Consider the following 12,012-nt stretch of genomic DNA (forward strand, 5'->3'; position numbering starts at 1 on the left):
AAAAATATATTTAAAATGAATTATCTAACCTACTAGAGGGTCTGTCTTTAAAGTGTTGTTATTACTAATATATTCAAAATATAGGCCAGGTGAGCTGGCTCACCCCTATAATCCCGGCACTTTGGGAGACTGAGGCAGAAGAATCACTTGAGGCCAAAAGTTTGAGACCAGCTCATGCAACATAGCAAGACCCCATCTCTACAAAAAAATAAAAAATTAGCTGGGTGTGGTGGCACCCACCTATAGTCCTAGATACTCAGGAGGCTGAGGTGGAAAAATCTCTTGAGCCCAGGAGTTCAAGGTTAGAGTAAGCTATGATCATGCCACTGCACTGCAGCCTGAGAGACAGAGGGAGACCCTGTCTGTAAATACACACATACACACACACACACACACACACACACACACACACACAATTACTTTGTTGTTATGTAATATTGAATGTTTTAACTTTGTTTTTCAGGAAACTCTTGAGGAAAAGTTCTCAGATGCTCATCCTGTGGCTCTGAACTTCATGAAGGTACTTAAGAATCAATTATAACTCTTATTAGCTATAAATTGTAATGACTGAAGCTGGTAATTTGAGGAGGGGTGGAAAGTGGATTAAATAATGCCAAAATAGGATGTAGTCATTGAAAATGATAAAGAACTGTAAAATAATCCCAGTTAAAGGGACATCAGTGGTTAAAGCAGTCATTGTTCTAACATATCTATTAACATTAGTAGATGAGGCAAAATCAGAGCCATGCAGACACCAGACCTAGCTCCTGCACTAGGCCTAAGAGAGATGGTCAAACCAAGGACAGATTCAAATAAAAAGCAGAAGAAACTTACCTCTGCCTAGTCTGCCATTCATGCTTGACCAAATGAAGCCACACTAGAAGGTGTGTGACCCTGCCATCCATTGTATATACCAAAAGCTCATTGGACAATGGGTATGAGGATACTGGAGAGGGTATCTATCTTTAACAGTCAATTAAGTTCTGTCTACAGCAGTGTCTTCCAAATGTGGCTATTCATCTGAATGGCCTGGGAGCTTTTGAAAAATATGGATTCCGGTATCTAGCCTCAGATTGAGAAGGAGAATTTTCATGAGTGGGACCTTGGCATGTGTATCTTTAAACATACCCTTAGGTGATTACGATCAACAACTCAGTTTAAGACTCATCTGATCTAGACAGTGGGGCCATTTGGATGACCTAGAGTCAACTTTGTAGACCAGCCTTTGTGGGAGTGCTGATCACTGCCATGGTGCTATCCAGAGTGCTGGAGTGCTTCAACCTGAGTCCTCCTGAGAGTCAGAGCCAGATACCCCTGTGCTCTCAGACTCCCCATACCATTGCTCCACCTGACCTCAGCTGCCATCTGTCCTGTCTTACTGCCCAGACCTGCCTTCATCCAGCACTCAGCAGGTCCTGTCCTAGAAGCCCAATTCCCTGACCTTGTTCTTGACAGGTGGTTCTGACCCACCTGCAATTTAGCAAAACCTGCAAGGGAGAAGGGAGGCATCAAGCACTGCAAGCCCAACCAATTCTCAGATGGAAGCCAGAGACGACCTGTGGTTCCCTCAAAGGCAACTCTGGGGCATGAAAACTGCAAGATGTAGGACAAGTTCCCCGTCCTCATCTCCAAAGATGAAGAGCCCTGGTTGGCTGCCTAAGCTTTTAGATGAAGCTAGGTTTGTTACTCAACTATTTTATTTAGACCCATAAGTATCAACCTAAGGCCCAAGAATCCTCTCAGTGCATCGAGAATTGTGCTATTACATGGGTCACACCTTATCTTATAGACTCCTGCCCCATGGTAGATGAAAGAACACTTTAATAATTTGCAGTTGAGACATCCTTTTTTTTTTTTTTTTTTTTTTTGAGACAGAGTCTTGCTCTGTCTCCCAGGCTGGAGTTCTCTGCTCACTGCAACCTCCGCCAACTGGGTTCGAGCGATTCACCTGCCTCAGTCTCCCGAGTAGCTGGGACTACAGGCGCGCACAACCACACTGGGCTAATTTTTGTATTTTTAATAGAGACGGGGTTTCATCATGTTGGCTAGGATGGTCTCCATCTCCTGACCTCATGATCCACTCACCTCGGCCTCCCAAAGTGCTGAGATTACAAGCGTGAGCCACTGTACCCGGCCCAGGACATCTTTAACAGCAAATAAGTACTGGCTGCCATAACTGGTGTTTATCCCACGGGACCGAATCGTAACCTATGCAGGGAACTGCTCAGGTGGATGACGTATTGGGCAATGGCGGAGTCAAGGGGAGCAGTGGCATGCAGTGGCCAATCTATGGCAGGTCTTTTGTATTCTCTTCATTAGGTTTAAAATGAGACCATGAGCACAATCTTTCTTATTTATTACTCATTTATTTCCATAGTCATGACTATCCTATCACTATATCAGCTTAAGCTAGTCATCAAAAAGGAGACTATAGACTATTAGAAATTTTATTGGAGCGTTTTCTGTGAAATTTGAAGTTTGGACTTAAGAAAAGGATCCTGACTTGGACTTTACAGTTTTGATTTCTCATCTCCCATCTTCAAGACGTTTTCTGGGTCAGGAGCATGTCTACAGGGAACACCTCTGATTAATCCGTCAGCTTCTTGATATACAGAAAGTTATTAATCCAGGCAGGCAAAGGCTCAGAAGCCTCAGTTCTACTCAGTTCATCTTAGTGCTTCAGAACTAATCAAGCAGGACATTGTTCCCGCTCAGACTCCATGGAGGGAGCTCGGCATTAGTAGTGTCTTCTAAGAATCTAAAAATGTTCTTTAAAATGAAAATTCATAGGTATTTAGTGATGGACTAGATTTCAATAGTTTTGAAAGCCCATATAAAAATATGAATGAGTGAATGAGGCTGGGCATGGTGGCTCATGCCTGTAATCTTAGCACTTTGGGAGTCCAAGGCAGGAGGATCACTCGAGCCCAGGCATTTGAGACCAGCCTGGACAAAGTCAGACCCTATCTCTACAAAACACAAAAAATTAATAAAAATTATCCGGGAATGGTGGCACTTGCCTTTAGTCCCAGCTACTTGGGAGGCTAAGGCGGGAGGATTGCTTGAGCCCAGGAGTTGAAGACCACAGTGAGCCATGATTGTGCCACTGCACTCTAGCCTGGGCGACAGTGAAACCTCATCTCTAAAATTAAATTAAATTAAACGTGAATAAATTCAAGATATATTTGAAAGGAAAACTGATAGGACTTAATTATGACTGATATATGGGGAATAAAGTAGAAGAGGTGGCAAGGATACAGTGCCTGTGTTGGTTTTTCAGGTGTTGGCAGGTCCGGGCTTTCTCTGAAAACTCTTGGCAAGGGTCTTTCCTTGCCTCTTCCACCTTCTGGTAGCCCCAGGCATTCTTTGACTTGGGACAATGTAACTCCAATTTCTACCTCCGTCATAGCATGGCATTCACTCTGTGTGTCTGTCTATGCCATCTTCCCTCTTCTTATAAGGAAACCAATTATAATTGGGTTAGGGGGTCTACTCCATGCCATTATGACCTTGTCTTCACAAATTACTTCTGCAAAGACCTTATTTCCAAATAAGGTAACATTCTGAGGTACTGGGAGTTAGAACTTCAACATATATATTTTTGTGGCGACACAATTCAACCCACAACAGTGACCTTGAGACAGATGTTAAGTAAGCAGTTGCGCCTGCAGGTCTGGAGTTCCTAGGGGAGGTCTGGAATGGAATTGTAGATGTGGAAATCTCTGGTAAACTTTGATAATTGAAGCCATCGGCAGCAAAGAGATCACCTAGAAACCAAGAATAGATGAGAAAAAAAGGGGTGGCTAGGATTTGGCCTTGAGGAACTTTATCCAGCCATCGTGGAGAAGAAGGTAAACTAGCAAAGGCTGGTTTGAAAAGGAGTGGCCAGGAGAGAGGAGCAAGGAAAGTGAGAGATTAGAGAAGCCAAAGAGAAACAAAGTTTCAAGGAGGGCTTGGTCAGTAGTGTCTAATACTATTGAGGAGACAGAATTCAAAACACATGATCGGTTGAAGGCTATGGAAGTAGAGGTCAGAGGTGTTAATAACGAGAGCCACTTTAATGGAACAGTGGAAGCAAAAACCAGAATTGAGTGATAAAGAAATAGAGACTATCACAGTCTGTATTCAAAATAGTCTTTCTGGCCGGGTGCAGTGGCTCACGCCTGTAGTTCCAACACTGGGAGGCCGAGGCGGGCAGATTACTTGAGGTCAGGAGTTCGAGACCAGCCTGGCCAACATGGTAAACCTGTCTCTACTAAAAATACAAAAATGTACTCAGCATGGTGGTGCATGCCTGTAATTCTAGCCGTCTGGGAGGCTGAGGCATGAGAATCGCTCAAACCCGGGAGGCGGAGCTTGCAGTAAGCCGAGGTGGCGCCACTGCATTCCAACCTGGCTGACAGCCAGAACGAGACTTTGTCTCAAAAAAACAAACAAAAAAAAGTTTTTCTGTCCTGGTTATAGCCCTGACAGTATTAGGGTTTGAGGAGAATGCTTCGGCAGCTGGGGCTGATATATGGCATGGGTCATTAATTAGGGGTCATTTGCTTGGACCAGGCAGTAGACATGGAGGGACAGGTAAGTCTAGTTTTGCTGAGCAGGATTGTTTCTTGAAGAACAGGACTAATCAGATCGCTCGCCAAGGGCCAGGTGCTACTGCTTATGGGCAGGCAGCTTCAGGGATCTCAGAGATCTGAGGTCAGCTGGTGTCAGGGAGGAACAGACACCACAGGGCAGTGCCCGGCTGGGGCAGCCTCAGGCAATGCAATTGTCTGGGCTTCAGAATGTCTCAAAACAATGTTTGTGACGGTGGTGAGCCTTATTTCTCTCTTATGGATGGAAGGCAATAATTGTCAGGTCATCTGTGCCTGGGTGTTGTAAAGCTGCTCCTTTTAAAAATGCAAATGTAGGAGAGATGGGGTCTCACTATGTTACCCAGTCTGGTCCAGACCTCTGGCCTCCTGAAGTGCTAGGATTACAGGCATGAGCCACCAGGTCTGGCTTAAAGCTACTGTTTATGGATCATAATCTGTGTTTATTGATGGGCAAAGTCCCACTGTCTGGCTGGAGTATCAGTGTTTCTCAGAGAAAACCTCTTTGTGTCAGGACCCCCACAGACCCCTCTGCTGTGATACTCCTCCCCACTCTCAGAAGCTGACCTAGAGGCTTCTAATGGTCTCAAATATAGAAGGGTCATCATGTCACCTTTTCTGTTTTGCCTGTAGTTATTTTTATATGAATATATAGTCCATTCATTTCTCCTTGTTTTAGGTTCACTCTCATGACTGAGGTTCTCACTTCCTCAGCCATCTCCTTAACCCAGATGTTCTCAAACCTGAGCATATGGGCATCGGAATCACCCAGAGAGCTTGTCAAACACAAACTGCCAGGCCGCACCTCCAGTGCTTTGACTCCCTTTGGCAGGCAGGGGGTAGGACCCAAGACTTCGCGTTTCTAGCAAGTTCCTGCGACGCTGATGTTTTTAGTCCAGGGACTACACTCTGCAGACTGCTGCAAACAATTTGCTTTCAGTAGTGATTTTACAATGTCATTGGTGGGAACACCAGATCTACAGGCGGCCTCTTTCAGAGAGACACTGACCATCCATTCATTCTGCCCTCAAAAGACCTTGAAGTAGCAAAAAGAAGAGCAATCCTATTAACAAGCTCCAACTACTTGATAATACACAAACTTGAAGATTTTCTAAACTCATATTTATCCTAACAAGTTATTACTCAGTTTGTGGGCATGGTAACAAAATAAGCCCCTCCCTCAATATCTTCTTTGTGATTCTCTTCCTCCAAAGGGGTGTCTGAAGATGAATCCAGATGACAGATCAACCTGTTCCCAACTCCTGGAGAGCTCCTACTTTGATTCTTTTCATGAGGACCAAATTAAAAGAAAAGCGCGTAATGAAGGAAGAAACAGCAGACGCCAGCAGGTACTTCCGCTCAAAAGTTAAAGTGCTATAAAAAGAATTCCTTTTTTGTTTTTGTTTGTCTGCCTTTCAAAGTGAGACAAGGTGGACACCAAGACCTTTCGTTTGTACTGGTGTAGTTGTATTTGTCTAGCTTAATAAATATTGGTAATTGATGTAATAAAACCATAGAACTATGAAAATATCAAGATTATTATTACAAAACCTTATTCCAAACACACTTGAATCAAATCGTTACACAACTGTTTGGCTGCTCTGATTGGATATACCACCCACAAGATTGTATACCCGTAATATAACAACTTCATACAATCAAACGCTGATTCCAACAGGACTGAGTTTTGCCAGCATTGCAAAGGAATCCAAGTGCCTTTCTGTAGCCTCCAGATGTGCAATAAAGGTAACTTGACTCTTCCATCTTTTCACCCACAGCAGGCACCTAAGTCTGCCTTTCCTAGGCTTTTTCTCAAAACCAAGATCTGCCAGCTACAAAGGAATGAAACCCAGACATCTGGGAAACAAATTCTATCCAATGGGCCAGTATTGCAGAACAGTACAGTGACTCTTATGACAAATATTAATTCTGCAGTTTATCAGGTGACTGTCCTTCACTTGCTTTCAGAAAACTTTGAAGTTAAACCATAAACTCCATGGAAATAGGTTTGTTTTGGTTCAGGGCTTTTTCTCACCTTGTAAACCCAGCACCTAAAACAGTATCTGACCCATAGAAGGTCCTTAATATTATTAAAATAAATAAGTAGACGAACATTGCCTAATAATAAGCCAAGTTGGTAATTTCCAATTTATCAGAGGCTAGCAATTTTCACAGTTTGCATTTGCTTAATCTTTCATCTTCAATCTAATTTTCAGTCATCTGTCTTCTCATTAGCATGTTTTCCATAAAGGAAGAAAGTGTTGGCTTTTCCCAACCTTTTCATAGTTAAAATAGAAGTTTGTTGGGAGAGAAAAATCAAACTAATCAAGAAGATGAAATGTTAAATTAGTTCTGTGTATCCAAAATCTCCAGGTATCCATATTTTGATTACATGGGCCATTTTACGTTTTACTATTAAATGTTTGCAAATCAAGCCCAATGCAGCTTATACTTAAATAACAACAAAAAAATTAAATAAAGACTGCTGAGGCAGCAATCTGAAAGACAGTGTGAATTGCGTGTAAAAGGACACTCTCCTGTTAAAAACATCTCAGCTGGCGCAGTGGCTCTCTCCTGTAATCCCAGCACTTTGGGAGGCCGAGGTGGGCAGATCACTTGAAGTCAGGAGTTTGAGACCAGCCTGGCCAACATGACAAAACCCTGTCTCTTCTAAAAATACAAAAATTAGCCGGGCATGGTGGCGGGTGCCTGTAATCCCAGCTCCTTGGGAGACTGAGGCAGGAGACTTGCTTGAACCTGGGAGGCAGAGTTGCAGTGAGCCAATATCATGCCACTGCACTCCAGCTTGGGCAACAAGAGCAAGACTCCATCTCAAAAAACAAAAAAAAAAACACCTCACCGGATTCCCCCCCACACTGGCCTGGGAGGGTGCACAGTGTCAGCTGCCCCCGCTGGCCTCCTGGTTCCCCTAGTCACTGTCTCCCTGGGAATCTGTCACGGACCTCGCCTTGCCTCGAGGGGGTTGGGTGCTGCTCTCCCTTCACAGCTCCAGCTCTCTGCTTGGGTTTACAGCTGTGCTACCCTTTCGTTCAATGCCTGTAACCCAGCTGATACAGATCAGGGACTGTGAACAAGGCCTTCCAAAAGGCCCAGAGGCAACAAAAGGAAAGAAACACAAAGGGCAGCATGTACCTAGAGATGCTCATTTACAGAGATCAGCCCATGTTCTCCATCCTCTGTAAACTGCATCCTATCCACCTCTGCATGGTGGGCCCCCCTGTAGCACACACATGAGGCCAGTCCTAAACAGCTCTCTCCTTCAAGTGAGGTGCCCAGGGAGCCAGACCAAAAGAAAGACAGGGGTGCCTTTCAAGTTCTGGTTTTCCTTCAGAAGACACACCTGAATCCTAGACATTTTACCATGGCAGAAAACAAATGTTACAGAAAAAAATATTTTCATTCATTGTGGTTTCCTTAAGAACTAAATAATGTTTAAAGTTGATAGTAAAGAGGTTTTAAGCCTTTGCTGTTCTGCCAATATCCTAGCTATTAAAAATTTGAGGCCAGGTGGGTGGCCCACGCCTGTAATCCCAGCATTTTGGGAGGCTGAGGCAGGTGGATCACCTGAGGTCAGGAGTTCAAGACCAGCCTGGCCAACATGGTGAAACTCTGTCCTTATCAAAAATGCAAAAATTAGCTGGGCATGGACGCTCATGCCTGTAATTTCAGCTACTTGGGAGGCTGAGGCACAAGAATCGCTTGAATCTGGAGGCAGAGGTTGCAGTGAGCTGAGATTGCACCATTGCACTCCAGCCTGCGCAACAGGCTGAAACAGAGTGAAATGGTGTCCAAAAACCAAAAATTTGTTTTGAGATGGGTATTGTGTAGTCTCCTGGAATTATTGTATAGTAGCTGATGGGCATCTACCTCTTAAACATTGACTAGATACTCAGATTAAGTGTACTGAAATAAATAATAGTATATCCATGGGTATCCTAGAATAAGTAATAGAACCTAATTTTCAGGTATCAGAAAATCTCAATTTTTGGAAAGATAACCCTACTTAATTTTAAAATTGATGTATTTTGACATCTTTGTACCATAAGTATCCACTTGTCTTATCATCTTTAAATCAAATTGTACAAATAAGAATTGTTTTCAATTTACTTTCTTATTTTTTGTCTTGTTCTGCTATTAGAATCAACTGTTGCCTCTCATACCAGGAAGCCACATCTCCCCCACACCTGATGGAAGAAAACAAGTCCTCCAGTTAAAATTTGATCATCTTCCAAACATTTAGGAAAATGTTCTTTCAAGTGCAAAGTAATTTAATATGTACACATTTTGTACAAGTGAGATAGGAATTCACAGTGTTTCAAATGCAAATGAGCCATATGAAAATTAAGATGCCTTCTAGAATTGTTTTGCTCCAATCATTGCTGATTCCTTTCCCCGTGCTTTTACATGCCAACTTTATCTTTTAGAATATTTTCTTTAAATGTTATAAAGCCTAAAACTGTACATATGGAAGAGACATTTTCAATTTCATCAGAGCAGCCCCTCCTGAGGCTATTTATATGGAGAATTTGTGAGCTTATACTTTGATTTATGAAAAAGATTTACATGTGTCATCTTGCTTCAGCTGACCACATAATTTCTTAAAGCAGTATCAGATAGCCTGCCTCACTGTTTGTGTAAGAAATGACATATGTTCCTGCATTGTAATTCATACTTATTGTAACCAGGTCTGTTGAGTAATCCTGGTATCTTATTCTGTGTTTTCACATTGGTGTAGAAAGGGAACCTTGAAAGGTCATTCAGGTTTATCTCTAGATTCCACGGCAGGCTCTCCTTTGTCTGTCTCATGAGGCATTGATGATTCTATTTTTAAAGCAAGCTAGAGAAAATTACATACAAATTCCAATACATAGCAAACAATGGACCAATGACAAGGAATTGCCATCCTCATCAGTAATGCCCTCGGATAATTGTCTGTTGTCCTTTGCTATATCACCATTTCTTATCCTTTTCTCCTCCTATCTAAATCATCTCAGGACCCAAGCCGATCCTCTGGGGTGTGTTGTCTAAATAGCTCATTTCCAGTCCTCTCTTGCAAACATTCGCATCCATAGCCTCTATGAAATTGTGCAGCCCAAAACTAGTCAATGTGTCGTAATCAGGTTGGTTTGTAAACACAAGAGCAGGAAGATTATCTTTCAGTTAATATCATTTCATATCTCTTACAAAACAACAAAGCAAAACAAACCCCTCAATAACTGAGCTGAATTTACTTTGGGATATTTACCCAACTAAACTTGACATACATACATATATACATATATGTATATACATGTATTTGTAAATATATACTTAAAATTATAAATTTTACAGCATCGTAGTAGGTGCCTTTTATCCTGGACATCAAAAATGATGCAGAATATTTAAAAGTACTTTTAGTTTTCTAACAAGGAACTCATATAAAATAATAGCATAGGGCTATCACTGTTAGGCAAAAAGGCACTATCAGTGATATTCCTATCAAGAAAAATTAAGAATATTTTATTAACTCATTTCTGCTCCCGTGTCTGGCATACTTGATGGTTGTCAAATTCTGCAAATACACTTTATTCCAGAAATTTTCTGTGTCCAGAACCAAGAGTTAAGGATATATTGTTAGTGAAGAAACATAAATCCTATGTTCATGTCTAAAAGTCTTCCGCACTTAGAAACACATAAACTCCCAGAGAATCTCATTCAGTTATGTAGAAGCATCCATTTCATAAGGAATTATGACATCTAAACAATAGTTTTTTGTTCAAGGGAAGGATTTCTTTTTTTTTTTTTTTTTTTTGAGACAGGGTCTTGCTCTGTCACCCAGGCTGGAGTGCAGTGGTGTAACCACAGCTCCCTGCAACCTCCACCTCCCCAGCTCAAGTGATCCACCCACCTCAGCCCGTAGCTGGGACTACAGCGGGCACCACCACACCTGGCTAATTTCTAACTTGTTTTGTAGAAACAAGGTCTAGCTATGTTGCCCAGGCTGGTCTCTAACGCCTGAGTTCAAGTGATCCTCCCACCTCGGCCTCCCAAAGATTACAGGCTCATGCCTGTAATCCCAGACAGGAAGGACTTTTAGTGAGCTGATCTGATCTGGCCATTTTACATTCTTAGTGTAAATATAACCTGTTAAGGCCTTCTTATTTTCATCTTGTTATCAGGAATATGCCTTTTCAGATTGGTATGTTTCTTGCTTTTTTTCTTTTTGAGACAAGGTCTCACTCTGTCACCAAGGCTGGAGTGGCGCAATCATGGCTCACTGCACCCTCGACCTCCTGGGCTCAAGCAATCCTCCTGCCTCAGCCTCCCAAGTAATTGGGACTACAGGTACATGTCACCATGCCCAGCTAATTTTTTTTTTTTTTTTGAGATGGAGTCTCACTCTGTCTCCCAGGCTGAAGTGCAGTGGTGAAATCTCTGCTCACTGCAAGCTCCGCCTCCCAGGTTCATGCCATTCTCCTGCCTCAGCCTCCCCGGTAGCTGGGACTACAGGCACCTGCCACCACGCCCGGCTAATTGTTTTGTATTTTTAGTAGAGACGGGGTTTCACTGTGTTAGCCAGGATGGCCTCCATCTCCTGACCTTGTGATCTACCTGCCTCGGCCTCCCAAAGTGCTGGGATTACAGGTGTGAGCCACTGCGCCCGGCCCCAGCTAATTTTTTGTAGAGAAAAGGTCTTGCTATATTGCCCAGGCTGATCTCAAACTCCTGGGCTCAAGCAGTCTCCCTGCCTCGCCCTCCCAAAATGCTGGGATTACAGGCGTGACCCACCACACCCAGCCGGTTTCATGCATTTTTAATCGGATGATATTACGAAAATGAGAAATAAAAGATAAAAGGCAACTTTGCTGAACAATTTATTTTTAGCTTTCATAATATTTTTCATTTAAGCTTTCTTATTATCAAACCACTCATACTGCTGTAGCTCTCCTAAATATATATCTCTATATATTATGTATCTATATAGATAATATATTTATGCATATATATATGCATACAAAATATGATATACACATACACATGCAGAAAATAAGACAGCATTCCATTGCCCATTTTGCTTGTAATTATGTTTCAAATAACAACGAAGTTTTTGGCAGGGATGGTGGGGTGACTGTCTTTCCTTATTTTTGCTTGCATTAAAAAATTAATTCAAACTAGCATTTCTTTTTTTCATTTTTTTCCTCAGACAAATCCATCATTTAGGTGTCACTGGCGAGGGGACAGGAGAGAACAGCTAATGCTTAGAAAAATGCTGTAATAGAGTCATATTACCATGAAGACAAATAAACAGGCCAGGCACAGTGGCTCATGCCTGTAATCCCAGCACTTTTGGGAGGCTGAGGCAGGCTGATCACTTGAGGTCAGGAGTTCAAGACCAGTCTGGCCAACATGGTGAAACATG

At 42.4% G+C, this 12,012-nt stretch overlaps 1 protein-coding gene across 1 annotated transcript in view; it reads left to right on the forward strand.

Moving 5' to 3' along the window:
- The window catches only part of CDKL4 (cyclin dependent kinase like 4), a 56,592-nt gene extending 46,725 nt beyond the window's left edge, over positions 1-9,867 (forward strand). Inside the window, exons 7-9 of the mRNA XM_050753391.1 lie at positions 464-520; positions 5,807-5,941; positions 8,752-9,867. Coding sequence (XP_050609348.1) covers positions 464-520; positions 5,807-5,941; positions 8,752-8,853 — 294 coding nt within the window. The 3' untranslated portion in view covers positions 8,854-9,867. The remainder of the gene's footprint in view (positions 1-463; positions 521-5,806; positions 5,942-8,751) is intronic.
- The last annotated feature ends 2,145 nt before the right edge of the window (positions 9,868-12,012 follow it).

This window comes from Macaca thibetana, chromosome 13 (assembly GCF_024542745.1).
Source record: "Macaca thibetana thibetana isolate TM-01 chromosome 13, ASM2454274v1, whole genome shotgun sequence".
In the NCBI taxonomy this organism is placed as follows: Eukaryota; Metazoa; Chordata; class Mammalia; order Primates; family Cercopithecidae; genus Macaca; species Macaca thibetana.